This window comes from Camarhynchus parvulus, chromosome 5 (genome assembly GCF_901933205.1).
Source record: "Camarhynchus parvulus chromosome 5, STF_HiC, whole genome shotgun sequence".
In the NCBI taxonomy this organism is placed as follows: domain Eukaryota; kingdom Metazoa; phylum Chordata; class Aves; order Passeriformes; family Thraupidae; genus Camarhynchus; species Camarhynchus parvulus.
This window is the reverse complement of record NC_044575.1, coordinates 15,574,378-15,599,761: the sequence shown is the minus strand read 5'-3', so window position 1 is coordinate 15,599,761 and position 25,384 is coordinate 15,574,378. Positions and strand designations below refer to the sequence as shown.

The 25,384-nt window shown below is 43.1% G+C and overlaps 1 protein-coding gene across 1 annotated transcript in view; it reads right to left on the bottom strand.

Annotated features, from left to right (window-relative positions):
* Positions 1-6,145: 6,145 nt before the first annotated feature.
* Positions 6,146-25,384, bottom strand: part of MOB2 (MOB kinase activator 2) — a 29,788-nt gene continuing 10,549 nt past the window's right edge. The window contains 5 exon segments of the mRNA XM_030950643.1: positions 6,146-7,294; positions 7,296-7,480; positions 8,758-8,882; positions 14,919-15,012; positions 16,218-16,378. Of these exon segments, the coding sequence (XP_030806503.1) occupies positions 7,169-7,294; positions 7,296-7,480; positions 8,758-8,882; positions 14,919-15,012; positions 16,218-16,378 (691 nt within the window). The 3' untranslated portion in view covers positions 6,146-7,168.

Sequence of the window (25,384 nt, the reverse complement as noted above, 5' to 3'; positions counted from 1 at the left end):
TTTAATCTCTCTTCTCCAGATGTAGTTTTGCTTTTGGCCTTCATCAGGGAGATTATGATGGAACACAGAGGGCTTCTAATCCAATCAAAATTCCTTCATGGATTGGAGTATTTGTTGTGCTTTCACATTTCAGCAGTGGTTACACCACAAGATTAACTTCATTCATAGGGTTGATATCTTGTTACTAAATACAGAGTACTGGTTTGATGCAGGCAGAAGAAAGGTGGGAGGGCAGGATACAAATGTGTTCTGGATCTCTTTGTGCACAGAATTGTTTGGGACCAGACTTTGGGATTCAGGTGACACCTTGCAGTCTTCTGGTGCCTCAATGCTGACTTTGTGTAAGCTTGAACTGATCTGCCTTAAGCCTTGAACTCCAGTAGTGGCTTTGTAGTTGAAAATCTCCTGTGGAAGGAGCTTTACCTGTCCAGCTGGGAACTGTGTGCCTGCTTTCATTAGCCCTACAGATCGTGTAGAGATTCTTCCCAAGTGTCTTGGCTTCAAATTGAAATTTCTGCTTGGCAGCAGGATGCTGACAAATGCTGGGTTGCAGTGCCTGACGACCTTCCTGCTATCCACTTCCTAACGTCATCCTCTGAGAGTGAAATGAGGGAACCCATGCACAAACATTTTGGGTCAATAGGTGCCAATTCAAGGGGAAAAAAAACCCCTTTTTTGCTCTTCTGCAGACCACATCACTGGTATAATAATGAGTCACCAGTGATGTTATTGAGGTCTTGATGCACATCTTGTTTTAATACTTGCTCAGAACTCACATGCTGGGTGTGTGATCCTCTGATCACATCACAACACCTGCCCTGTAGATTTCACTTGAACCAGCTTAAATCAGTTTTAAACTGGTAAGATTATTCAAATATGTGTATTATTATTGGTGCTCTCTCAAAAATGTTCTTGAAGTAACTGAAGTTTTCACAATTCTGCTGTAGTGGGTACAGCTGGTCTTCAGCCACAATTTGTCTTCTGCTTCTTGTATTTACTCCTGCTAAGACAGGTTTTATAGACACAAGGATTCAAATTAACCGTCCTAAATTATTGAGTGTCAGTAAACCTGGTTGAAAAGGACAGAATTCTTTCTGTTACATGTTTCACGTAGATTTCAGGTAAATATATTGGGTTATCCAATGTCACTTGTTCTGGATTATCTTTTTAAATAGAGCCAAGCACAGGGTTGTCCTTACAAATAAAGGTAAATTGTTTAGTGGGATTAATTCTGTATTAAGAGCTATTTCATTGTCTACCAGATTTGACATGAGAGAGGTAGCTCTTCTACCTAAGTTTTGATGCTAAGGATCAGAAAGAATATTTCTTGAAATTATTTTGAGAATTAATCCTATGGAAATCAGGTTTTTGTATTTGATATTTTGTCAAGTGCAATTAAGAGCGGTAATTTAGGAAATTTCATCTATTTGGAATTAGGGCTGTCAAGTAAAGGCCTTTCCTAAAGGAATTCAGCATGAACACAAAGGATCAGAACAGGACTCTGTAAGCACTGTGTGTCCTGGCAGGCTTGGATGAGTCGTGCTGCTGGTGAGCTGTGTTGCCTTTCTTCTCTTTCCCAGACTGGGGATTCACCTCCAGCTCCTGCAACGTGGGAGTACTCCATTGGTTCAGAGTGAGAGTTAAATTAGTGGCTGCTGCCCAGGACCAGTTTGTTTTCCCTGTTTAGGTTTCCTTTGGAAGTCCTTGAGGGCAGTACTTGCTTCAGGGCAGGTGTCTTCTAAGCTCTACTGATGTCAGGTTGAAGCAGTGGTTTCCCAGAAGCTGAAATCCTCTGTGAGGTGCCATTTGCCCTTTCTGTATCTGAGCTGATGTTGCAGAGGGCTGCTCTCCACCGAGCACAAAGCCTGTCTAGCCCAGGCTCTTTCTACTCTTTCTTTTGAATTATCCCAGAGGCCACTGAAAGGAGAAGGAGATGGTTTATGTGAAGGACCCTGCACCACCCTGTGAGAGAATGTGAACTATGTGCACTGGTGGTGTGTGGGAAAGTGGCAGAGCATTTTAATGCCTCCTTTTTAGAAAAAAATGAAAATAATTAGCAGATGACAACATAAAAACAAGTTTAGCTAGTGCTTTTTTTTTTTCTTGGCTAGACAAAGCTCTCTGAGTGTTCTCTCATCTGAGTGCTTGGCCACAACAATTTCTGTTTTCTCCGAATCACATGCTAACCTAGCTTTGAAAAGTCTTATTGTTCATGTCAGCTGTCACGACCAGAACAGTTCTGTCCATGAAAAGAACAGAGACCCCATTAGGACACTGAGAGTTTTCTGCCAGCTGTTTGGTGTTTTTCTCATGTTATATCATCAGTTCATTTGGAAAGATTTCACTGTACTGCACATAGCTTATCATGTTGAGATACCAGATCTGTGTTGAAATCCTTCAGGTACTGTGTTCACATTCAGGCACTGGTACTGGCACAGCAGCATAGGTAACTCAGCCACACTGAACCCTGTGCTGTGGCTACTGACAGCCACTGGGCAACAGAACTACATTTAAACTGCCTGCTGTTGCCATTTGTGCTGCAGGCACAAACATTGCTTTCATTTGTTTAGTAGGTTCGAATAGAACAAAACAACAACCTCCTCCTCTGTCTGCAGTTTAGATAATGGAAGAGTATTTCTGGATTTGAGTTCTTTCTGTTAGCAGCTGAAATGGTGAGCTAAGGATTGGCTGGGACAAGTTCCATGATGGATGTGAGCAAAGGCTTGTTGGGTGAAGCGTGGCTTTGATGAGATCAGCATGCTCAGCAGGCTTCATAAAGCTGGCTTGTTCTTTTATGGGATGCCTTGTTTCTGTGGCAGTCCTGCAGTCTCCTGCTGATGTGCAGGAGCTCATTGTTACCTGGCAGCATCCATCTTTAGCCCCAGATCACTTCCAGGAGCATCCTGGCATGCATGTTTGGCCAGAACTGCTGGTACCTCAGAGCCATCTCTCTCCTTCCTCAGATCATCTCAACAACAAAGTGCCCTTTTCTGGTTGAGTTTTTTAATGCTTTTGGTTAAGAGGTTGTTGCTCACATGTAAAATGAGTGTGCTCTGTGGGATCTGACACTTGCAACTTTCTGCAATTCCCAGGCAATGAAGAAGGGCGTAGCTCTGATTTCGCTGGGTTGAAGTAGAAGATACCTGACTCAAATTCCAGTGGACATTTCTTAGTGCTGGGGTGAAGCTGCCCCTCTGGTCTCTACACAGCTTAATTCCCTTGAGGTTAAAGCTGCACATGGCTGTTTGTGCAAAAGATGTGGTGGCACTGTTCCTGTGTCCCTTCCCTGAATGGCCAGAGGTAGGACATGTGACAGACACAAGCTGCTGACTTTGGTCCTTGCCTACCTTGCTTACCTGCTGGTGTTCACTCCAGATGGCATGGATAAAGAAATTATTTTCCTCCTGTTTTTATTTATAGGCACCGAGGCTTGGATTTCCTATGGATGCTGCCACCTCAAAAACTCAGGGATAATAACAAAATAGGGGAAAGTTTCAGCTTGATACCCTGAAAAATTCACCCTATAAATTTATATATGCTATAAACGTATGCAACCTCAGCTCTTCTGCACATCACTCGTGTTTGCAGAGCACCAAATGTCGAGAACAGGATGCCCCAAAATGCACACAGGACAATTGCTGGCTTTAAGTGAAAGACTTCAGCCCTGTGACAGCTTTTGCTTTGCTGTGGTTTTAGGCCTGGAAGTTGGTCAGGGACTCTGCACTGGCAGGTGTAAAACCGAGTTTGACAAGGTAAGGCCTGCCAGTGTATGGCAGGATGAGGGTGTGTGTGCCTAGATGGTTCAAGAAGGTGTTCTTCTAGTAGTGTTTGATTGTTTTTCCGTGGTATTTTATTTATTTAGCAACCATGGTTGGTCAAACCATGGTATGGTCTGTCATGATCTTTAGGGATAGGGTGGCATAGGATGTAGGGTAATTAAGTTGTCTCTGTTGTTCTGATAGTACTTTAAACAATCTACAAAGCATATTTAAAGTAACAATGATAATTTCATATTTCATATGATAATTTCATATGACAATTTAATATTTCATTCATAATTTCAATGTTAGAAGGCCTAAGCCTGTCAGTCCCAGGTGAATTCAGGCCCAGTGCTCACAGTGTGGGCATTGGCGACATGTTCCAAGCATGGGAGGAAGTCAGTGACAAGCTCTGAAGGCTTAGTGGCATTTCTGTATCTGAAGTTTCTACAGTGTAATTCAGTAACCACTGAAATACCCTGGGATGCCTTCAGGCTGAGCTTTACAGTAACATTTAGTCCTGACAAGAAGAACATTGGTGTTGGCGCCATTTCAGTGTTTTCCTTATTCCCACTGCTAAACCCAACAAGATAGGCCACACTACAACAGGATTCATTATTTGTGTTCTTGTTAACTGCTTGTAAAATATAAAGCGATTACCCCGGCAGAGGAAGCGCCTGTGCTTTCAGGAATAGCAAATGCCTGCAGAGTGAAGCTGGGACAGCTGCCATGAGCAGCAGCAGGCTCCTCCAGAGGTACCGTGGGACTGCACTGCTCTCCTGGCAGCTGCATTGTTCTGTGGGACTGCACTGCTCTCCTGGCAGCTGCATTGTTCTGTGGGACTGCACTGCTCTCCTGGCAGCTGCATTGTTTGCTGCTTGGAGCCAACACATGTGTTCCCAGACTTGCTACGAGGTTCTGCCAGTTCTCCAATGGGAAGTTAAGGCACAGTCCCCCTTTTGTTCAACATGGACATCACCCTGTTGTGATTGGAAACTCAAGAACTGGAGCCAGGTCAGTCTTTCCAGGGTTGAACTGTCTCTTGTTCAAGTCAAACCTTTCTCAAATGCTTCAGCTGTAAATGATCTTTTAGCAAACACAACTGCAAGTGCATTTTTACAGGCAGATCATGAAATACCAGAAGCCATTTGGGTTTGGCTGGTTGTTTCTTGCTCTCACTTTCTTGAACTTTATTCTCAGGGCAAGCAGAGGGGCCTTACCAATGGCACTGTTCCTTCTGCTGACCCCTGCTTTTCCCTCCAGACTTAAGTGCAGGGAATTGTCATGGAAAAGCTCACATCAGCATGGGGACTGAATGGGAATATTTGTCTGGATATGGAGGCTGCAGCAGGAGGACATGATGGGGAAGGAGTGCTCCTGACCACTATACTAACAGCAACTCACCTGAGCAGGTCAGTGAGAGGTATCCACAATCCAGAAACAAACAATACAGGACAAGTCTGGCATCACAAGTTTTGAGGTTGCTTTCAATCCCTCCACCCAGCTCTCACTCCTGCTCTTCCCTTCTCCTGTGCTTATGCCTTTTTGCTCTTCTTTATGTCACTTTCATGATTTAGTCTTTTTCTTACTTGAACACCTGTCATTATCTGTTGTTGCTATTGCACTCTTCTTCACAAGCTTTTTTCTTGCTTGTGCTTTTCCTTTTTTTTTGTCCTTTCTTGCTCATGCTTTGTTCTTTGGTTTGTGTTTTTCTTTTTTTTTTTTTTTAATTTCACCCCTTGGTTGTGCTTTTCCTTTGCTTTTTTCTTTGCACTTGTTCTACCTTCCTCTACTCTACTGCCTTTTACTATAGGTACAGACTTCACTCTGGAAAACCTTCTCAGATTTATGGCAGGTCAGTTATTAATCATTCATAGGCCTCAGGTAATGACCAAAACCAGTAACAAACAATTGTCACAGCTTTGACAGAAGAACAAATGCAAGCAAAATCTGTCATTTTCCCAAATGGAAACAATGACTGCAAGAATTCATTGGAAGCTTGAAGGAAAGAAAGGAATATCACTGTCCAGATACAGTACTGACATAATACTGTATCCAGAGATGCTGTGGTTCAGTATTTGCTTCAAGTTATCCAGGAACTCACTGCATTTCCAGATTGGATGTGTGCACAAAGAGGAAACCTGCCCCTCTCCAAGAGGTGCTTATCTTCAAAGAGGCATTTATCTTCGTATTTCCTGGAGAGGCTGTTCCTAGGGCTACTGGGAAAAGCAAGGAATTCCTTAGTAAATGTGAGATCACAGGGTGGAAAACAACCCATTACTTATAAAGCTGGCTGCCAGCAGGGCCAGCAGCATTCAGTGGTGGAAGGGGAGGCTCTAGGGCTGGGGATCTGGTGACTTCTGACGCTGCACACATGAAAACAAAGCTTGTGGCTGATAGATTTGTTTTTATTATTATAGAACAGATGAACTAAAATAAGCCAACAATATAATTTTATGCCAACAGCCATCTTTCTAGCACAGGCGGTGACTGACTCAGTATACCCTTCTCCCCCCTTCCCCGGGCCTCTGTTCAAGGGAAAGCAAATGGTGGTGGTGACTCTTGCACATGGTTTTGGACTGCAGTGATCCTACTTCCTGTTACCTGTGCAGGTGTGCCTGGGAAAAGAAGAGGCAGGGGAGCAGAGAAAAGAGTATATATGTTGTAGGAGCAATAAGCAGAAAGGTTTGTGGATCCTCTTGCACGTTCACACCTTCTGACCGAGTAGATGGGACAACTGGAGAATCTTGCCCACTTTAAACATGTAGCAAGCTCCTAGTTGCTACTCTAGTCAAGCCAGGAGTTTCTTCCCATTCCAAGCTAACAAAGGGCAAGATGCACTCAGTGGGGGAGCTTTTGGCAGGGTAAGGGGCAGTCTATGTAAAACCAAACCAAAACACCACCCCCACCCCCCAAAAAAACCCCAAACAAACCTGCATTTTAAGCCACTTCAAAGTAAAAGTTACTTCTTATAATATAATAGATACTTTTTAAATGGCAGGACCACCATCCTAGAAAGACCAAAGGGCTTGCACTCAAGACCAAAGAAAGAAAAACAGAAAACCAACCAACCAAACAAAAGGAGAAAAAAAACCAAAACAAAATAAAAAAACAAGAGTGGCCCCACTCTCAAGCTTGGCTCTTCTCTAAAAACAGCACTCGTCATCCATCTGAATAGGTAAAAGGAGGAGTGGACAGAAAATAAAATAAAATTGGTGCAACTTCTCGCCGGCTGGCGCATGAACCCAAAGCTCCGTACAGCCCCGTACGACTGCGCGTCCTGCGTGGCAGCATCTCTGCGGTCAGCTTTCATCACTGTATATGCCGGTATGTATATCTGAACATATACATACACATACACACAATAGATTATACTGTTCAGAATGTTAGTTTGGGTCCAGGAGGAGGGCTCATCTCTCTTTCACGTGGTTCTGTGCTCCTGCGCTGTTGCTGCTCCCGTTGCCACTCCCGTTACTGCTGCTCCCGCTGCTGCTGCAGAGGACCTCCGTGAGGTCATCCATGATGGTGGTCTCCTTTAGGGTCCACGAGGTTGAACTCCCTGATGAATAGGATAAAGTGTGTGTAGAGTGTGTTTAAATGTCCGTGCAGCTCCAGTGCCAAAGTCTCCTTAAAGTGTGAGGAGTAGATATGGGCCAGCACATGGAACAGGTACTTGCAGATCTTCTTCACTAGGGACTCAAATGAATTTGGGAATTCCTTGCCTGAAAGGAAGATGCAGAAACACCATGATAGCACCAGCTGCTCACTGTCAGCCCCACAGCAGCACCTGGGTAAGAGCAACCAGACCAACTTACATCGCAAACAACCTGAGGGCCTGTGTCATATCACCCTCTTTTGACAGGAATTTGGAGGACAAGGCTAAGGCAGTATTATGCATTTTCATTTCAAGTTGAATTTTAAACCCTAAGGGTTAAAAAATCAGGCAGCAAGTGTAGTTCTTCTGTAAAGCCACTATGTTTTAAGTTACTGGCTGTAAAAATGAGAGGTTTTTCTGTGTCCTGATCTAGTTTGTCCAGGAGTGGATTTTCCCCTGGAACGCCAGTTCAGAGATCCTAAAATGGAAGCCAAGGTACATGGGCCTTGGTGGTGTGTGGCAGTTTGTACATAACTTTATATAACATGTTCCCTTGAACACGCTGAAATTCTATCAAAGGGGAAAGAAACTACCTCCTTTCAGCCTTGTAAGCAAAGGCTGCTAGCCTAATGTTTTCTATATTGTAATGTCCTATATCGTAATGTCCTAGTTTCCCAATTACCTCTTGAAGTGGCTCATGAAGCCAGCTGCTTTTAGTTCTGATTAAGCCCACCAACAATAGCTTCCAGTTTCTATTTTCTTTCTCTTAACCAAAGGCATTGCATGTAGCAATCTAGTTAGGATACAAATTTGAGATAAAATTACTTTGCTATTGCTTTTCAGCTCTAAAAATCACATTCTCATTTAATCTTTGTATGGGAAAGGAGACTGCAAATACTATGAGAGACAATGCAGAGCCTTGGGCAAAGAAAGCAAGCCACATTGCTGCAATCCAATTTAATACCCACATTTCTTAATGCATTGAGGCTCTAATGGAAATAGTAAAGCCACACAAAGGTTGAAGTTTGCTATCAACAAGCTGTATTGAACATACAAATGCTGACTGTTTTCAGAATTTTATCCTCTATAAATCCAGGCTACATCATCTCAAAATGCCTGAAGAAAAAGGGGTATTGATGATGTACTGACTGATAGGCCAAGGGGTCAGGTTTGTGAGACTTTCACCCTAGTTCTCACATCTAAGAGGGTAAGTCTTCTTTTACTGCAACCATCAACCAAAGTTATAATCTTCCTTAAAAAAAACCCCAAACAACCAAAACTACAAAAGAAACCAAACTAAAACCCATCACACAAAAGTGAGAAAGCTGTCTGGTATTCATACACATGAATGCCAACTGTCACTTGACTGATGGCACCCCTAAAGAGCCCCAGGAGTGGCCATACCGTATTTTGTTGGAAAGACATCCTCGTCTGTCACTAGTTTCTGCACCGAACTCATGACGAAGTCAACGTACTGAGGAGCAGTGCACTTGATCTTCTTTCCCCGCTCATCATACCAGTAGTACTGTCTGTGGAGAGAAGGGACAGGGTCACCACATCACACTCTGCTCCTCTGCTACTCCTCCAAGGGCTGTGTCCAAGTAATACAAAACAACAGCTGCTACAGAAGATTCACTTCTTTCTGCATCAAAGAACTTGAACTTGTGTTGGCTGATTTTGTCTCTCCCTATCAGTCTAGGCCAGAGCACAGGTGGCAGCACCAAGCACAGAAAGTCCTGCTGACAAGACTGCAAGGGGAGGAGTTCTGCTGAGGGAGTGATAATTCCCTATCCATGACAGGTTTACATACAGTCTGTAGAAGTGTACAGGAAAGCATTACTGAACTATATTTAAGGGGCAATAACATTGCACAGTGACGAACTGATGGTTAACATCAGACAGGATAAATTAGTGCAATACTGGGAAACAGTCAGACGGTGGCTCCAGAACACCACCTTTTCCAGCCTGGGGCTCTCCAGCACTGGCAGTGATTTCAGGTGTTCCAAATCCTGTTCCAAAATGCAGCCCCGGGGGAAGTTTTCAGGCCCCTTCTGCACATCCATACCAGCAGTGAACTCTGCTCCTTAGGTTACAGTTACAGACTCCCCCAAACACCTGAATTTACATGTGATTCTGCCACCAGTGAATATTCCTGTTGCATCTTAACAGAAGATACAAGCCCTTCAACAGCAACCATAATTCAATCAGTTAGCCATAATAATTTTCATTAACTGCAGCCATCCGTCAGCTGACAGACAATCTGAAGGCTAAAAAACAACTAAATGTTTGTTCCTTTTAAAAAAAAGTCATGGTTAATTAAAGAATCTCTAACTGCTATTGAGAGCAGCTACCCACTTGATTAGGCAGACAGAGAGAAATGTTTTACAGATAAAGAATTCAGGAAAACACTTTTAAAGTTTTTATTCCTATATCACATTAGACAAGCCTTGAGTTCCAGTTTATGAACTTCAGAAAGTCTAAGCTCAAGGCACAGTCCTATATCATGATAGGGCTGTTAAGAAATCCATTGTACTGGTCTTCCCCAACAACACTGTTACTGTTCATGCCCCAAGCCATATGAAAACAAGAGGAAGCAGCAGAAATAAATAGAAGAATTCAAGTTAGGAGAGGAAAGGTAACTACAAAGTAGTTCTGAAAACATTAAGGTTTTAGAATTTTTCTTTCAGTTCCTTTTCACTATGTAGTATTTGGTCACTCCGTCCTTTACTAGAGAGAAAAGGATTGACTGCAAAATTGAGTAAAAAGGTGAGTGGGTGAAAACAGCAGTAGTCAAAAGTTGTTTTCAGAGCTATGTCAGGCATCAAACCCAGGACTTGAGCCCTTAGGCACAGACTGTGCTCTTCAGCACTGTTCACTTCCTTTGTATAATCCACCTCTAAGGAATTACACAATGTAGTGCACCAACACAACTTTGTTTGCCTACTCCTGCAGTGAGAGACAGACCCAGGCAATTCAGCCTTATTCTGGGTCTTAAGACAGTGCTTGTCACCAGGAGCAGAGGCAGGCTGCACTGTTCTACCCCAGCAGTTCCCTCGTGCTGCAGGAATCCTCAACTGCAAGACAGAAAGCACAGTTGAGAGCTCCCCTTAGGTGCAAAACTGAGTGTTCATAATTGGTTTTTAGTCAAAAGAAACAATTTGGCAACTGTACAAGTTCACTTATATTCTCATGTAAGTGAATAAATCTGCTCTAGCATCCCACTGCCCAGCATTTCTGTCTTTCCTTGAAAATTAGGAAATTACTACGCAAAACTGGAATGAAACAGAAGAATCATTAACAGTAAGAGGATAACTAGAACGACTGTCCTGTTGATTAGAGTCATGTGTTTTCCTCATGTTTCAGGTGCAGTTGAAAAGATTTCCCAGCTCTCAGGGGAAGAGAGGAGCGAGCCCCTGACATGCCATGAACATCTCACACCTGGTACATGGCTTCCACCCCCGCTGCCGTTATCTCCATGAACAGGATAGGAGCACTCTGGGGCCAGGCAAGGGCTCACTTGGGCACAGAAGCCTAACTGCATTCCACCACTGGCACTGTGACAGCACAGTCCCATATTAGGGAATGGATGGGAAGCAGAAAGGACAAGAGGATGAGACTTAAGGGCACTTTTCAAAAACTGCAGATTTAAATCTCCCCAGTATGGAGAGTATGAGGAATCTGCAGCTCCGTTCGAAATCCCAGGGAGAAATGACTATGGGTTTACCAGAGAAAAGCCTGTGATGCAAATAATGAAGCTTAACATATGTGAAATCACAGTACTGCATCTTAATATATCTATGTACTTTATCCCTTTTCCTCTAAAACATTCTGGGCTGGTGTTGATGACACAGAATCCAAAGCAGAACAGGAGTTACACCAATATACAAGAAAAGCTTTGGGAAGGAGGGAAAAGCATATACAGTGGAAATTATTTTGCCTGGAAAGGAAGGAGAGACAGTCCTGGTAGAAATACCAAAAAACAGGCAACATGAAGAAAGCAGGATAGAAAGGCAGAGGCAGGAGTACAGTGCTTGTGAGCAGCTGGAACAGCTCTGATGGCTTCACAGGAGCTAAGCAGTGTTTGGATGGCAGAAAAGAGAAAGGAGGCATCATGTAAAATCATATAGCTGGGGAAATGTAAAACTTCCAAATTTGAATTAAGCACTCTAGAAGGAAATCCCCTCCCTATGCAGAGACACTAAGGGCAAGATAAACATGAGAAAGGAGACTAAGATTAGAAAAAAGAGTGATAAGCATTACAATTAAGGGATTTCACTGGACAAAAACATTTTGAAAGGTGGGCTTCCTGAAAGTTTGCATCCAACCCTCATTTCTGCCTCAGGAGTTTTGTAGACTTATCGTTTTATGTACAGCACTTACACAGGCTCTTATTTATTACACTCACTGCAGCACTTTGAGGAGTTGTACCTAAATGTCAGCTAGAAAACCAGTTTATAGCTCAGGGTGCTTTAAAGCTGGTTTGTGTAATAATAAGCTATAAAGCATACTAAATTTTAATAGTAAATACCATGTTAAAATATAGTACCTGCTTTACAACAAGTGATAAACATATTAATGAGCAAAATTAAGTAATTCCCAAAGTTGTATTCATTCACCCTCATTAAAGTTTGAGGATAACTGGCCACTATGGTATTTCTCTTGGCATTATCCTTGCCAGCAAATGCTTCCATCTGTTCTACACTGAGACTAAGTTTTGGTCAGATGTCTCCTAGTGACCGTAAGCAGAAATTCTCCTCCTTGCTGTGTGCAGATGGCTCTGCTATCTCATGTATCTGACAGAGGGCTGAAAGCTGCATCTGTCTGCAGTTTGTCACTTGGCTGCAGCCTCTCTCAGATGTTAAAACCTTACCTCAAATATTTAACTTCAACCAGTGCTTATTGTGCCAGCAAATACTTTAAATTTAGGACTGGGTACTTGCAGTGCAATCTGAATGTCAAGTAACTTGACAAGCAACCAGTTCTCAGTAGTTACTTGAACATCTCAACCATAAATAAAAAAAGCCTTTCCTAGGCATGACCAGAATGGTGTGATCCAAAATGTATAATAAAGTAGTCAACGGGGAAAATATAAAAGTGGAACAGAATCCAGACTTTCATATGGAACTACCCAAGAAATCAGCATGGGAAGCAATGGCAAACTGCGCCTTAATTCCAAGGTACTGCAATTCTATGGCAATCTTATATAGCCAGATCCTATTTTATTCCAAAGGAGAGCAACAAACAGATCACAGCCACAGAAGGCTAAGTGTGCAGTGTCCACCAGGTTAATCAGCAACTGACACCAGTGTTCAGGTGTCTCTCTTTAAACACTGGAGATAGGTCCAAGACACAATAAGCAACAGCAACTGGTGCTTCTCCAACACAACAAGCACATCCTCAGCTTACCAGAACTAGGAAAGGCAGAACAAAAAGATCAGGATTTGGAGAACAGTTATGAAAGGGGCCCAAAGAGCTGAACTGTGCTGAGGTGTGTAGGCAGCTGATCTCACCTTGGTGGCTTTTTCACAGACCCACACATTTGCTAGAAGCAAGCAGCCTCCAGTTTGCAGATGTGAATCAGCCACCTGCCCCCAAGTACAGGAAGGTACTGAGGTTGTTATGATTTAGCTACACACAAGCCATTTCAAGGGCTTCACCCAAGTGTAGACATGCTTCCTGTTATTCCCAAATACCACAATTTTTCAGTTTTCCAAAACAAAGGATAGGAACATTCTGCTATCAGTCCCTACCACTAAAAATACAGGCTACAGCTGCAGTTGCCTACAGGCACTTCCTCTCTTTATTCTGCAGCACAAGGTGCTTACAGAGAACTCTTGTTAAAGGCTCAGTAGAGCAGAATGGAGCAACACTAATGCAGGTTCCCAATCACCACCTCCTTTTAGCCACTATTTCCCACCAGCCAAGTGGATAAACAGCTGAACTCTGTGCTTGGGACTGCCAGTGCTACATCAGGAATTTAAACATGAGCATGCTTGGGAACAAGAATCAACAAAATACTTACTGCTCACCATTTCTTATTTAGAGACAGGCTGTCTCCTTTTGATAAAATCTGAGTCCAGCAGAGATTTATTACCTTCTCTTCCAGCTTGCTTTCAAAGTCTCTAGCACGGCCTTTAACTCTCTGACAGCTATCATTCCTCCTTCTACATGCAAAAATACCCTCCATACACTTTACATGCTTTTAAGGCTCTCAAAGAAAGCCCCTGATATTAATTTCAAGTCTACAAGATAGACCAGTGCATTAAGCAAGGCTTTCCTTCTAAGAATTATGTAATGATTGTCAGAGATACAAAACAGAGATTCTGTTGCATACATTCCCTGGGATGTTGTTTGATGTACTATGACATTACTGCCCAGTCGTCTCTTTTAAAATCCATCTCAAGTAAATTAATCCCAGAAAATGCAAGAGGAGGGAAGAAAAGGACTATCAACACATGTTGGAGGGAAAAAAACCCAAAACACAACAGGCATATTCATACTTGACTAGATCTCATATTCCACCATGTTGGAGCCTTCTTCCAGAACTAACTGCTAGTCCATGTTAAAGTCTTCTAAGTTCTAGAGGCGGAAAAATGCCAAACCAAAAGTTTTCCTTACTCTTGCAAAGCTGCCACTTGTGTCCTCTGTGCCCAAGGGGCTCAGGCAGAGATCCCGTGGCTCACGTCAGGCTAGAGGTATCCACCAGCAGCCTGGAGCTGTGTCAGCATTCCAGCTCTCAGAAGCACCCTCTGAGGTTTTCACAACTCACCTCTCCTGGCCTGCCTTCCCTGGAACCCAGCACTGTGACCAGTACAGACAGTCCTGCCCTGCCCTTGCTCAGGAGCACACTCTGTGCATGTACAGCTGCACTGCAGGCTCAGGGCTGAGCTCTGCGTGGCAGGGGCACAACAAAGGACATGGGGACCTGTGACCCAGCCAGGTGACACTCAGAGACACAGCAGGAGCTGACAACCCCAAGACTCACTCAGGCTTTTTCAACTGTGAGACGATAAAAGCCCAGAATTCCCTTTGTTCAGGGCCCCTCCCTGGAGGCACAGGATTGAGCTGTTATGAGGTTATTTAGTTACTGTACCAAGTTAATTTTAAGGATCTGGACACCCAAGACTCTGCTATGGAAAACCTGGGTCAAGCCAGTGAGAAAAGCTGGTCTGAGGGAGTGTGGGGTGTGTAGCTGTGAAGGGGCCTTGGTCCCAGCTCAAAACTGACTGCCACACTGGCTCCTGGATGATCAAAGAAGTTTCCTTAACACCCTCCTTTCCCTCTCCCCCAAGCACACATGTGGTCATTTGCCTCTCTGATCTGACCTTATAAAGCCAGCTTAGAGCACTCAGAGATTCTCATCCTTCTAGTCCTCCACAAAAACAGATTTCCATCACACTTCCCTGCTGAAGGGAGAGAAGAGGATGCACAGCTGACACATTCTCAACAAGTAGAGACCTGCTGTAAAACACTTGCCCGGTGCCATCCAATATCAATATCCTCCCCCAGGAGACTCTGAAGACATGGAAACCTTGCACATGTAATAAATGAAAATATTGACTTACGTATTGCACACTGCCATGGTCTGACATGACTCTCCTGTACAGAATTCTGAGATTGTACTATACTGTAAGTTGATGTGATGAAAGAAAGTTGTTGCTGAAAAATAAACAAAGGAAAGAAATTCAGAAGTAAAATACTTTCAAATACTGGTTATCCTCCAGACAATTATTTAAATACAGCAAGTGAAACAACCTCAGTCTTGAGCTTGCATACAAATTTAAACATGATTTAGCTAAATGAGCCTAACGATGAACTGCAAAACAAAGAGGTACACAGAATGAAAGCTCTTGTTTTGATTTAAGATGAAAGCACCATGATGCATTAGCTCTTATTACTCACAAAGCAGCAAGACTGGAAAGTGTCTCCGTCATCAGCCTCACCTTTACAGTAGAATACTCTGCTATAAGCTGAAGGCAAACAATTTGCTACGTTCTTTTGAAGTCAGACTTAAAATCTACAGTGGCTAGAAAACAGCACCATTAGTTTTCAAAACATGCCTCCTTGTAAAAACAAGTAGCATGAAACCTAGTACATTTCTACTTTTTAAAAATCTCCTGAGATAACTTCTTAATACTTCTCACGGGACACCTCACTTTTTCTTAATGAGTCTCTATAAACTTTCCTAGTGTGCAGTTTAAAGTAGTTTCTTGCTACTACCACACACTGTTGAAAACATAAACAAGAGTGGGCCATAGATGCAGGTGAGGACAGGCAGGAGTAGCCCAGGGAAGTACAGCAAATCAGGGCTGAAGTGCACAGGTACAGCATTCAGTCACAGTAGCTGGTCACATCTCTGAATTTCAGCCTGTCTACTGTTGAAACCCACAGTAATTCCACCAAAACTTGAAAGGAGTGAGGAGGAAAATATCTGACCAAAAGACTTCACAACTTCTGGCTTTAGGCATAAGTTGCTTTACACACAAGTCTTTAGAAACTCCATTTTTACAATGCTTCTGGAAGATGGGTAGCTGGAGTCAGAAACATGCAGAACCAGCCAGTTTAGCAAGCAGTCAACGGGGACCTTGATGGCTCTGCAAAGAGCATCCAAAACTGCAGTGCCCTCAGTGCCACAGGGAGGAGGCTGGAAGGAGGAAATGCATCAAGGCTTTCATGCTGCTGAGCACAGCTGGGCTGTGTGTGAGACAGCTTAATTACCACTCAAGGTATAATGACATGCATTACACAGTAAGCATAAATAGTCACTGAGTGTTTCTCTAAGCACTGAAAACAGCAAAAAGAGTGAATGAATAGCCTCTTGAGGATGGACAGCAAGCTCAGAGTTGTATGAACATAATACTCACTGTTGCTGGCAAGCCACTCGTTGAGGTCTATTTCCCGTGGTAACATCACTAATTCCTTAAATTCGAAGTCGGTAATTCTGGATTTTGTGTATTCTGGCTCTAGGTAAAGTTTCTTCTCTTCTGGTGCTGGCTTCTTACCATTTGGCTTTCCCTTGGACTTCCTGCAAAAGATTAGAAAAGACAGAAGTGGGGTTAGTTCTACTGTTGAACAGCTACAGAAATCTGAATGCAGCTGGTTCATCCAAACTCCTGTATTTGCCTTTACACTGCTCCTCCTGCATTCCCTTCCCCAGCAGCTTCATTTTGCTGCTCCATCTCCCCTGCCCTTTGGCCAGATGAGATTACAAACTCCGGGGAGAGCACTGGTCTCTCCTCAGGCCTGTGAACAGTGGTGACAAGCTCTGTGCCTGAAGGAGCCCAAGTGAGCACCAACAACCTGCTGCGTCACACAGTTCCTGCTCACCTGCAGAACAAGAGTCTGAGAAACAGCAAACCTGGCTGCTGCAAGAAGATAGCTGGAAAAGCTGGTGCTGCTCCTTCAAAGCCTACAGCATTCCCTGCTCTCCAGCCCTATCAGAAGCCTTCTTAAGTGAACGTCTGTGACTCCAGCTAAAAGCAGTGATAAGCACAAAAATACCTGTTTTCTCAATACTAGGGTTACCTGGGACAGAAAGAGCCGAGTTCATGTTTTTCTGAAAACCCTTGGAAATCTAATGCATTTATGAAATAACCTTCCATTTGGACTTATAAAAGCACAGAAACCACACGTCATACAAGACAATTATCTCCATGGCATATTGTGACTTTTCATCTCCCATCTGTAAAGTGTTTGCTGTAATCACTAGAGTGTTCCTCTCACTTGTTTTTTAAATAGACTCTCAACGCAACCCTGGACCAGGGATTCATTAGGAAGGACAGTGGGTCAAGCACTTTGGTCTTTTAGGCTATGTGGTCAAACATCTGTGTGTTCCTACAGTTAAAAAATCCACCTAAGCAGAGATGGAAGAGCTATTTAATGGTGAGGCACAATCATAGGACAATACTTGCTGTCCATTTTAATGTAAAAACAAGGAAGAAATGCCAGTTCTTTTTTAATGTCAGGCTGTCTTCATTGAAGTGATTTTTAAGGATCTGTAAAGTCAAGACAAGTCCACCTTTGCAGATGACTGCATTAAGTTTGCTGTCAAAACTCATTGAGATCTCATCCAAAGGAAACAGACTTCATATTTTGGCTCATAACACACTTAAATAATCTTCCAGCTGTGTTCCTGTCTGAGATACATGCAGGCTTAATTTTTGCTGTGAGGATGTGATACACATCTTTCCTGGAATGGTGTTTGAAGGCTCTTCTTAAAGGAAATATGATCACTCAGTTTTCTCTCTTCATGAGCTCTTCACTGATCTGTCGATTAAACTCATCTTCAGAATGATTCATCATCCACATAATCCCTACTGGAGCAGGCAGAGACCGAGCTGTGCCTTCCGCAGCAAAGCAGCACTTTAACTCTGGTCACCAGCACTGCCAGTGCTCACTGGCTTAAACCTGTGTTGAGTCTTGTCACACGTCTCTCTAAACTGTAAATTAAGACTAGAGGGACGTCAGAAAGGCCACCATGAAGGAAAATCAAGGAAAACTTGGTGACAGCAGCACGAAATACCCTTACAGTCTCATGATGCATTTACAGAGATGTGCAGAAAGCACTGCAGGTGTCTGGCAGGGAACAGGTGGTCACACTTTCATTACAATGTTAATGAGAAAGGTGGGCTTCATGGTTTAAGAGGGGATGCCTGTGACATATTTTTAAATAATACAACATAGAACATCTTTCTAAAGAATACAAATACAGAATGAAAATAAACTAGAGGATTAATTCTCATAGCTGCTTCACAAGGGGATGTTTTAGGACACAAGAATCAGTTGTTCCTCAGTGCAAGGCTCTTAATACAGTGGGGTTGCTCAGATAGATAACAGTTCCTGGTTGTCAGACTATTTCTGTCTTCAAACCCTTGCATTTGCTACATTTAGTGGTTTCTGGGTTTAGTTTGGCTGGGGAGGGAGGGGGCCAGGATTCTGACATTCAAGGATAAATTGATTTATTTTTTTCTTAGTTAAATTATAGTTCTAGTAACAGTCATGCAGAAAATACCTTCAGCTTCTGAGACTGGTTTGACAAACCGCATTAACCACACTCGGGGAAAAAAGTTATCAGTGAGAAGTAGTTTGGATAGAGTTTCTGTCTTTGCTGTAGCTCAGGATAATTAAACCAAGGGCCCCAGGTTAGGGCTGTGCCACATCAGCTAAGAGCAGTCTTCTGTGAGGAGGAGGAGGGAAGAGAGAGACAAGGAGGTCAAAGTCAGTCTGTCAGAGTCAGGCTGTGGAGGGAAACCACAGAAGGAAGCAAGACACACGAGACTGAGGCAAGCCTTCCATCACATGGGAATGGGTGGGGTGTACCTCATCCTCACTGCAGCATCTCTTCCCCATTTCAAGACAATAAACAAAAATTCAACACCAAATATATTTCACAAGTTTGCTACTGCAAACAACACTACACTGTCCTTTTGCAGAATCCAAAGCCTCTCATTTTCACACAAATGTCGATTCTCTGTTAGATCAGTACACACAGCCACTTAAGAGTCTTTTAAATAGATTGTGTAAGTCTTTCCACAACTGCCTTGTGCTGGAACCGAAGCACTTCAAACAAAAGCTTCCTGAAGAATCCCATGCTCTGCCCCTATCCAAAGCTTTGGCTCAGTTTATAAAAATCTCTTGGGTATCACCACAGAACCTGCAAAATACCCAGAGTCACTGCTATCAAAGGATTTATTCACACCACTGAAACCTGAATGTCAAATTGCCCCGTGCAGCACAAACATCTTGTTAACCTTTTGCAGCTTCTGAGACCACAGCGAGACCACAGCAAGACCACAGCAATTGTTTACACCAGCACATTTCCATGACCTGCATGCAGCGCAGCTGGGACACTACATGGCCCCAGTACTGTAAACACAAACTAACAAAAAAAAAATCCAGCCTTAAAAATGTAATTTTGAACTGGGCCATGTATCCCTCTCCAATTAGGCAGAACTAAGGTTCTAGTGACTTACTCAAATTAATTGAGTCATGTTCAGTCTAGGCTGTAAAACTGTGGCTTTAGTTTGGGGACTATCAATACCAGCCCACATTGTAAAGCATTTTCTTTTTAAACCTACAAAGCTGGAGCATACAGCAGTATGAAAAAACCCCTGTTTTAGAAACACAATTACATATGATTAAGAATCAACCAAGAATACTTCCATATTCCACATAAACCAAAGCTCGTTCACAACCACCAGGATTACCAAATAGTGCAAAGTTCAGGAATAAACTTCCTTCCCTCTGATCCAAGCTCACTGCTGTTTCAAAAATCTCTTAAGAAAACACCAGCTGGACTCAACTCCAAAGGCACAAAGTGAAACATCCATTACCTCTTTTTTGTGAGCTCTTCTCATTCAAGATGCCTTCCTTAATTTTTCATTTTATGTTTAACGTACACAAATACAAAAAAGTCAAGAACAGTAGCTTTACTGTTCTATTCAGGAAACATCAAAATTCATCACCTGCAAATGACTGTTTATTGGAAAACATAACTAAATGTCATCTAAGACCACAAAAAGAGCAGAATTTTGAAAACACAGCTACAGGCACCTCAAGTCCTGATTCAAGTTTACATGAGTCTTTCTTCAAAAATTAGAGAATTCTGCTAATTTGTCTTAACATGTCTATGCCACATCAATGGTATCACCCAAGCAGCTGCAGAAGTAGCTGATATGCGGCAGTTTGGTGGATAACAGCTGTCCACAGCTTAGACAAGTCCTGTCTATCAGTACTTAAATACTAATTAAGGAAAGAAATATCCTTAGGGAACCCAAAGAGACAGCACTCCACAGTTTTTACTGACAGGCAAACCAGAGTACAAACTAATTCCTCTGACAATTCCCAGGCTAGGTCTGCCTCTGGTTTTAGGCACTCAATTGAACATGATGCCACAGGCCAAGACACACCCAAAAAAAAATTTAGAAAGGGAAAAGTGATGGGAAATTGCAGGAGAGAGATGGCTTGCCTGAAATCTTAGAAGAAGGTTCAGCAAACTGGCACCAGGCCAAGACTGTACAACACTAATGCTTCTAGCAGGGCTGCCATACTCAGCCTTATGTCCAACTAGAACACACATCAGCTGCAAGCTTGCCTGGATTTCACTGGAGAAAGAGAGGTAGAAGACACTCCACCAAGTGACACCCCCACTGATGATTTTCTCCCTGGTCTAACTGCTTTGTTAAGATTGAAGAAAAATGCCAATTTCCCAGCTTGCTTTCTTATCCCGTGTCAGTTAATAATGATCCTCCTCTAATCTTTCTCTGTCATTTCCTTCTTGATCAGATGCTCAGTAATTTCTTGGTTTAAAAAACCCCTTCACTTCAGAGCATCTTCAAAGCACCATCAAGGTTTAGTTTTAATACCATTTTGAGGAAGTGTTATTCCCATTTCAGAGCAGACTCTGGCTGTTAGGTTCAAAGCTGATTCATGATACAAATGTTTAAGATGTGCTTCAGTGTAGACCAATGTGGTTTGTTTGGAAAGAAGCACACATGAAGCAATCTGATTTAGCTGAAGAAGGCCCAGGGACTCAATGTCTCCACATCCCAGTGTGGATGTGCTTCATAACCTGACGTAGTTCACTTCGGAATTGCACCAGGCATCCAGGTTGATCATACAGAGGGAAGACTAATGATTTACTATCTTCCCTAAACTGACCATGCTATTTTAGATTATCTCTCTACCAGTTCAGGATTCCATTTTATTCAGAGGAAACCAGCACAGCTAAAATAGTTTCTTGCTGTCCCCAGCAAGCTGTGCAGCTTCTTACATTGCATCTGAAACTGAAATCTCTTTAAGGATAACTGACGATGCTTTCATCCCCCTTCTCCATCCTCCACACCAAACTAACTGCTCTTGGGATGAATGGCTGTTTACTTTTCCTTTTGGAAGTACATGTTATCAGTGGGTTTTCTCATTTTAGTCTGGCATATTAAAATGGATATAAGTGTAACTTTAGAAACTTAAAGAAATTATTTTAAAAGCCTATAGTGGTGATGACCAGAGCTGCAGGTAAAACTCCCTTCACTCCCTCTGGATCATGCATCGGTTTCATATTCCAACCAAATCTCAAACACTCCAATTTCCATTGGAAAATTTACAGAACAGGTCTGACATGGCAAATCTGTCTCTGTTTGCAAACTTCAAAACTCACAAGCCATCTCAAGTCTGTGAGGATGAAAATCACCGTGGATCATGAATCTTACAGGCCAAAGACACATATTTTGTGATTAATGTGGTGTGATTTTGTGGGCTTTTTTTAGCAACTGACCCTATGCCTTACACAAGGTTAACTGCTATAATCCTAGCAATCCCCACAAATTCAGAAGAGAGCAAGTCTCCACTGCTGCCAATCCAGCTGTGACATATTCCATTAGTGTTGGTGAGAATACAGCCCGGCAGTCCACAGCAAAGCACACAAAAAATGACACAAGAAGAAAGAAACTGTTTTAAGGAACAGCAAAACCAAAGATACCCACAGAAATATTACAAAATTATATTCAAAACAACACTCAAGGGTTTGGGGATTATTATCTAGTAGCTTGGCTTGCATTTTACGATTTGTATAGTTCACAATCTGGAAAAGTTTGGGGTTTAAATGGTGCAGTCCTAACTAGAACTTTTTACAGAGATTACTGTCTGTAACAGCAACACCGTATTCCAAGTACAGCTCTACACACTGAACTAGCTGATATCTCAACTATCTGGGCCTTTGAGTTTTTATCATGTAATTTTTAAATTTCTTTTTGAAGTGGTGTGTTTCAAAACATGCATACTATATGAAGTTTTATAAAGTGAAGTAATCCTACCAAAATCTACTTTTTTGGCACTCTAAGGATGGGGGTTAGCTTCTTAAAAGACCAAATAGGAGAGGCAGTAAGACAACATTGTAGCAGTGCCCTTCAGGCCAAACTTTATGAACATTGTTTTTATTCTTCCAGTGAATAAGGGCTTAGAATTCAGAATTAAAGGTGTACTGGATGTTTGCATTTTAGCTTCTCTCCTCTTCCCTTCTTTGGCTAGGGAGTCAAAGAGGATGTGAGTGGAACAGAAGAGGGAGTAAAACACATTAAGGCAAAAAATTTCCAATATTCGAGGTCTCTCCCTCTAATGTACTCCCTTTGCAGAAAGGAAAAACACAGTGATTTCAGCCATGCACAGAAGGCTACAGCTTTGTAAGGTAAACCAGGTCACCTGCTCACAGACATACTTTTTACCTTTATAGGCTTTTTATGTGGCCTTTTACTGGAAAGAAATTATCAGTTAATTTCTGGTTACAAACATTTTGCGTAAGCATGGGAGTCCTGAACCCATTCATAGCAGGAAGGAAACAGTTTTATGAGCTGAAATTTACGAGTCCAAGTGACAAGAACAATGAAGAAGCAGGTTACGCCAGTTCTTACGGGTCAAGAACAAACTCTTGAAGGCTGTCCAGTTTCCTACCCAGCAGCCCACAGCCTTTTCTCCTCAGTTGAGAGCAAGAATTGGAAACTTAGAAGGGCTATGGAGCTTAAATCCCTTCTTGGTAATTCAGTGTCTTTGTTTACTTGTACAGCATGCACAAAAAGGGGAATAACAGCTTCCTTCAAACATCAATTGAGCTGCCCTTTCTTTGAGAACACCGCTGGAGATAATGTTTGTATTTCCCCTCTTTCTTTAAAACAGCACAAGATTAGCACCTCTGGAGGTTTTTCTGCAATCCCATGTCCTGTTTTAACCCAGATCACTGCTTAGTCTTCAGCTAGAAATGCCACGCAACAGCACATCCAGAGCACAAATCCTGGATGTACACATCCACGTTCAGGATTGGGAAAGAAAAGAACATCAGCATGGGAAAGGAAACTGTGCAAGGTACTGGAAAGCAAGTCCAAATCCCAGTTCAGCATTCAGTGCAATTGTTCACAGATTGCTGTGCACAGTGCTTTTCCCCAGGGCTGCAGAAGGGAAGGAGACCAAGCTTTTTAAGGCAGTCTCCATTCCAATCTCCTCTTGCCACAGGTCTCTGACAGACCCCTCTGACCTCAGCTTCATTCTTCCCCTCTCCTGCCCTGGGTCAGCTCCAGGGCTTGGTTGCTGCACAGGTCTAAGGGGGCTGCGCAGCATAAAGCATCTTTGGCATCATTTCTGGCCATGCTTCTTCATTTTTGTTCTGTTTTTAAAAGTTACTAATAGTTTATTTAAGAGGAGGAGGAAAGAAGAATGTACCCTACATGCCAGGGAAACTTTTTCTTTGGGATTCTCATAGTGGCTCTTTGCCTTAAAAGGGAATCTTTGCTTGGCCTCCGGATGCTCTGCTGTAAACAGTCGGTGCCAAGGCATGGCAGGCATGTTAAGGATGACAAGTGCCATAACATTATTTCATAATGCTGCTTCTCAACAGAAAGCCCAAAACATTCTGTAGGGCCAGACTGAGCTCCAGCTGGTGCTGCTGGAAAAGCAAGGAGAACATGGGGCACCTGCACCACGCCACGTCTGGTACATCAGGCTTTTCTGTGCCCTTCTGTAGGACTCCCCCCCCACCCACCTACTGGTGAAGGGGCTGGAGCACAAGTCTTACAGGGAACAGCTGACTGAGCTGGGGTTGTGTGGCCAAGAGAAAAGGAGCCTCAGGCTACCTCACCACTCTCTACAACTACCTGAAAGGAGGCTGCAGCAAGAAAAGGTCTCTTTTCCCAGGTAACAATGGACAGGACAAAAGGAAATAGCCTCAAGGCTGTGTATTAGGAAAAATTTCTTCACCAAAGAGTTATCAGGCACTGGAGCAGGCTGACCAGAGAACTGGTGGAGTCACCATCCAGGGAAGTATTTATGATGCGTGGATACGGTTTAATGGCAGACTCAATGACCTCAAGGGTCTTTTCCATCCCAAACAGCCATGATTTTCTTACCCCCTGGTACATTACCTCCCAGCACAAGCTGGGTGTTTGCCCACAGAGGTCTCAGAGGCACATCAACTTCCCTGCTGAGACTCCCAGGGTCCCCCACCTTGTCTCCAATGCAGCTCTGGGAAGAAGGCTGCAGAGGCAGGGCCAGGCATGCCACAGCTCAGCTAATGCTACAAAAATGTACAGAGTGCATTCTTGTGGTGGAACATGCTGCACTGGAGCTCCCTTTCTTCCCTGGGCCTACCTGCCAGAACTCCTCCCCACAACTGAATGGAGGTTTCCAGCTTCCTGACTGCATAGTCCTTGCCCTCTCCAGGTTCCCCTCCAGATAACACAACTGGGACACCAGGGAAGCCATGTCCAACACAAAACAAACAGATTACTTTCTTCTAGGAGCCTGTGATGTAATTTAAATGAAACAGTTCACAAGAAGAAACAAAATCATCCAAGCAATAAGCAGTTCTTCATTTTGAAATGTTCTCTTTTACCTTGGTGGCAAAAAGCCACCACATATCCCAGTCAGGAGGTGCCAGCACAAAGGTTCAGCAAGATGCTTTTCTTCAGCAATTTACTACAATCCAGATTTCTGGTAATTTGTGGAATAGGAAATAAAAAGGACTAATTTTTCCTACTTTCAACATCTCCACATGGAGCCAAATAAGGTCTGTGGTAACAGATTCAGTAGGTCATAGACTAAGTGTTGTAACAATTAATTTACTCAATGCTTAGAACAAACCACACAGCAGAGAACTGAGTCAGAGGTGCCCAAGTCCCAAGCCTGGGAATGACATGGAGTGGTGGCTATTGGTTTTGTTGTTTTTTAAGTCTCCAGTTGGCAAACTGTCTGAAAGGAAGCCAAAACTGAGCACAGAGAGGGCAAACCCCAAATCCCTGCTTGAGAAGGTGCCTCATACATTCTCCCGTTCTTGCAATTCCTCCTCCCCTGGAATGGCACTCAGAGCAGACCCTGGTGTGGGGACAGGAGAGGCCACCCCATGCTGACTCTTTAGGACATCTCTGCCCAGGCATTCATCAGCTGAAAATGCAGGCTGGAGCTCTGGTCTGGGCTTTGTCTTGTTAACACACAGCTCATTTCAGTCCCCAGGCAAACACTCCAAACCCATCAGGCCCATACACAATACCAA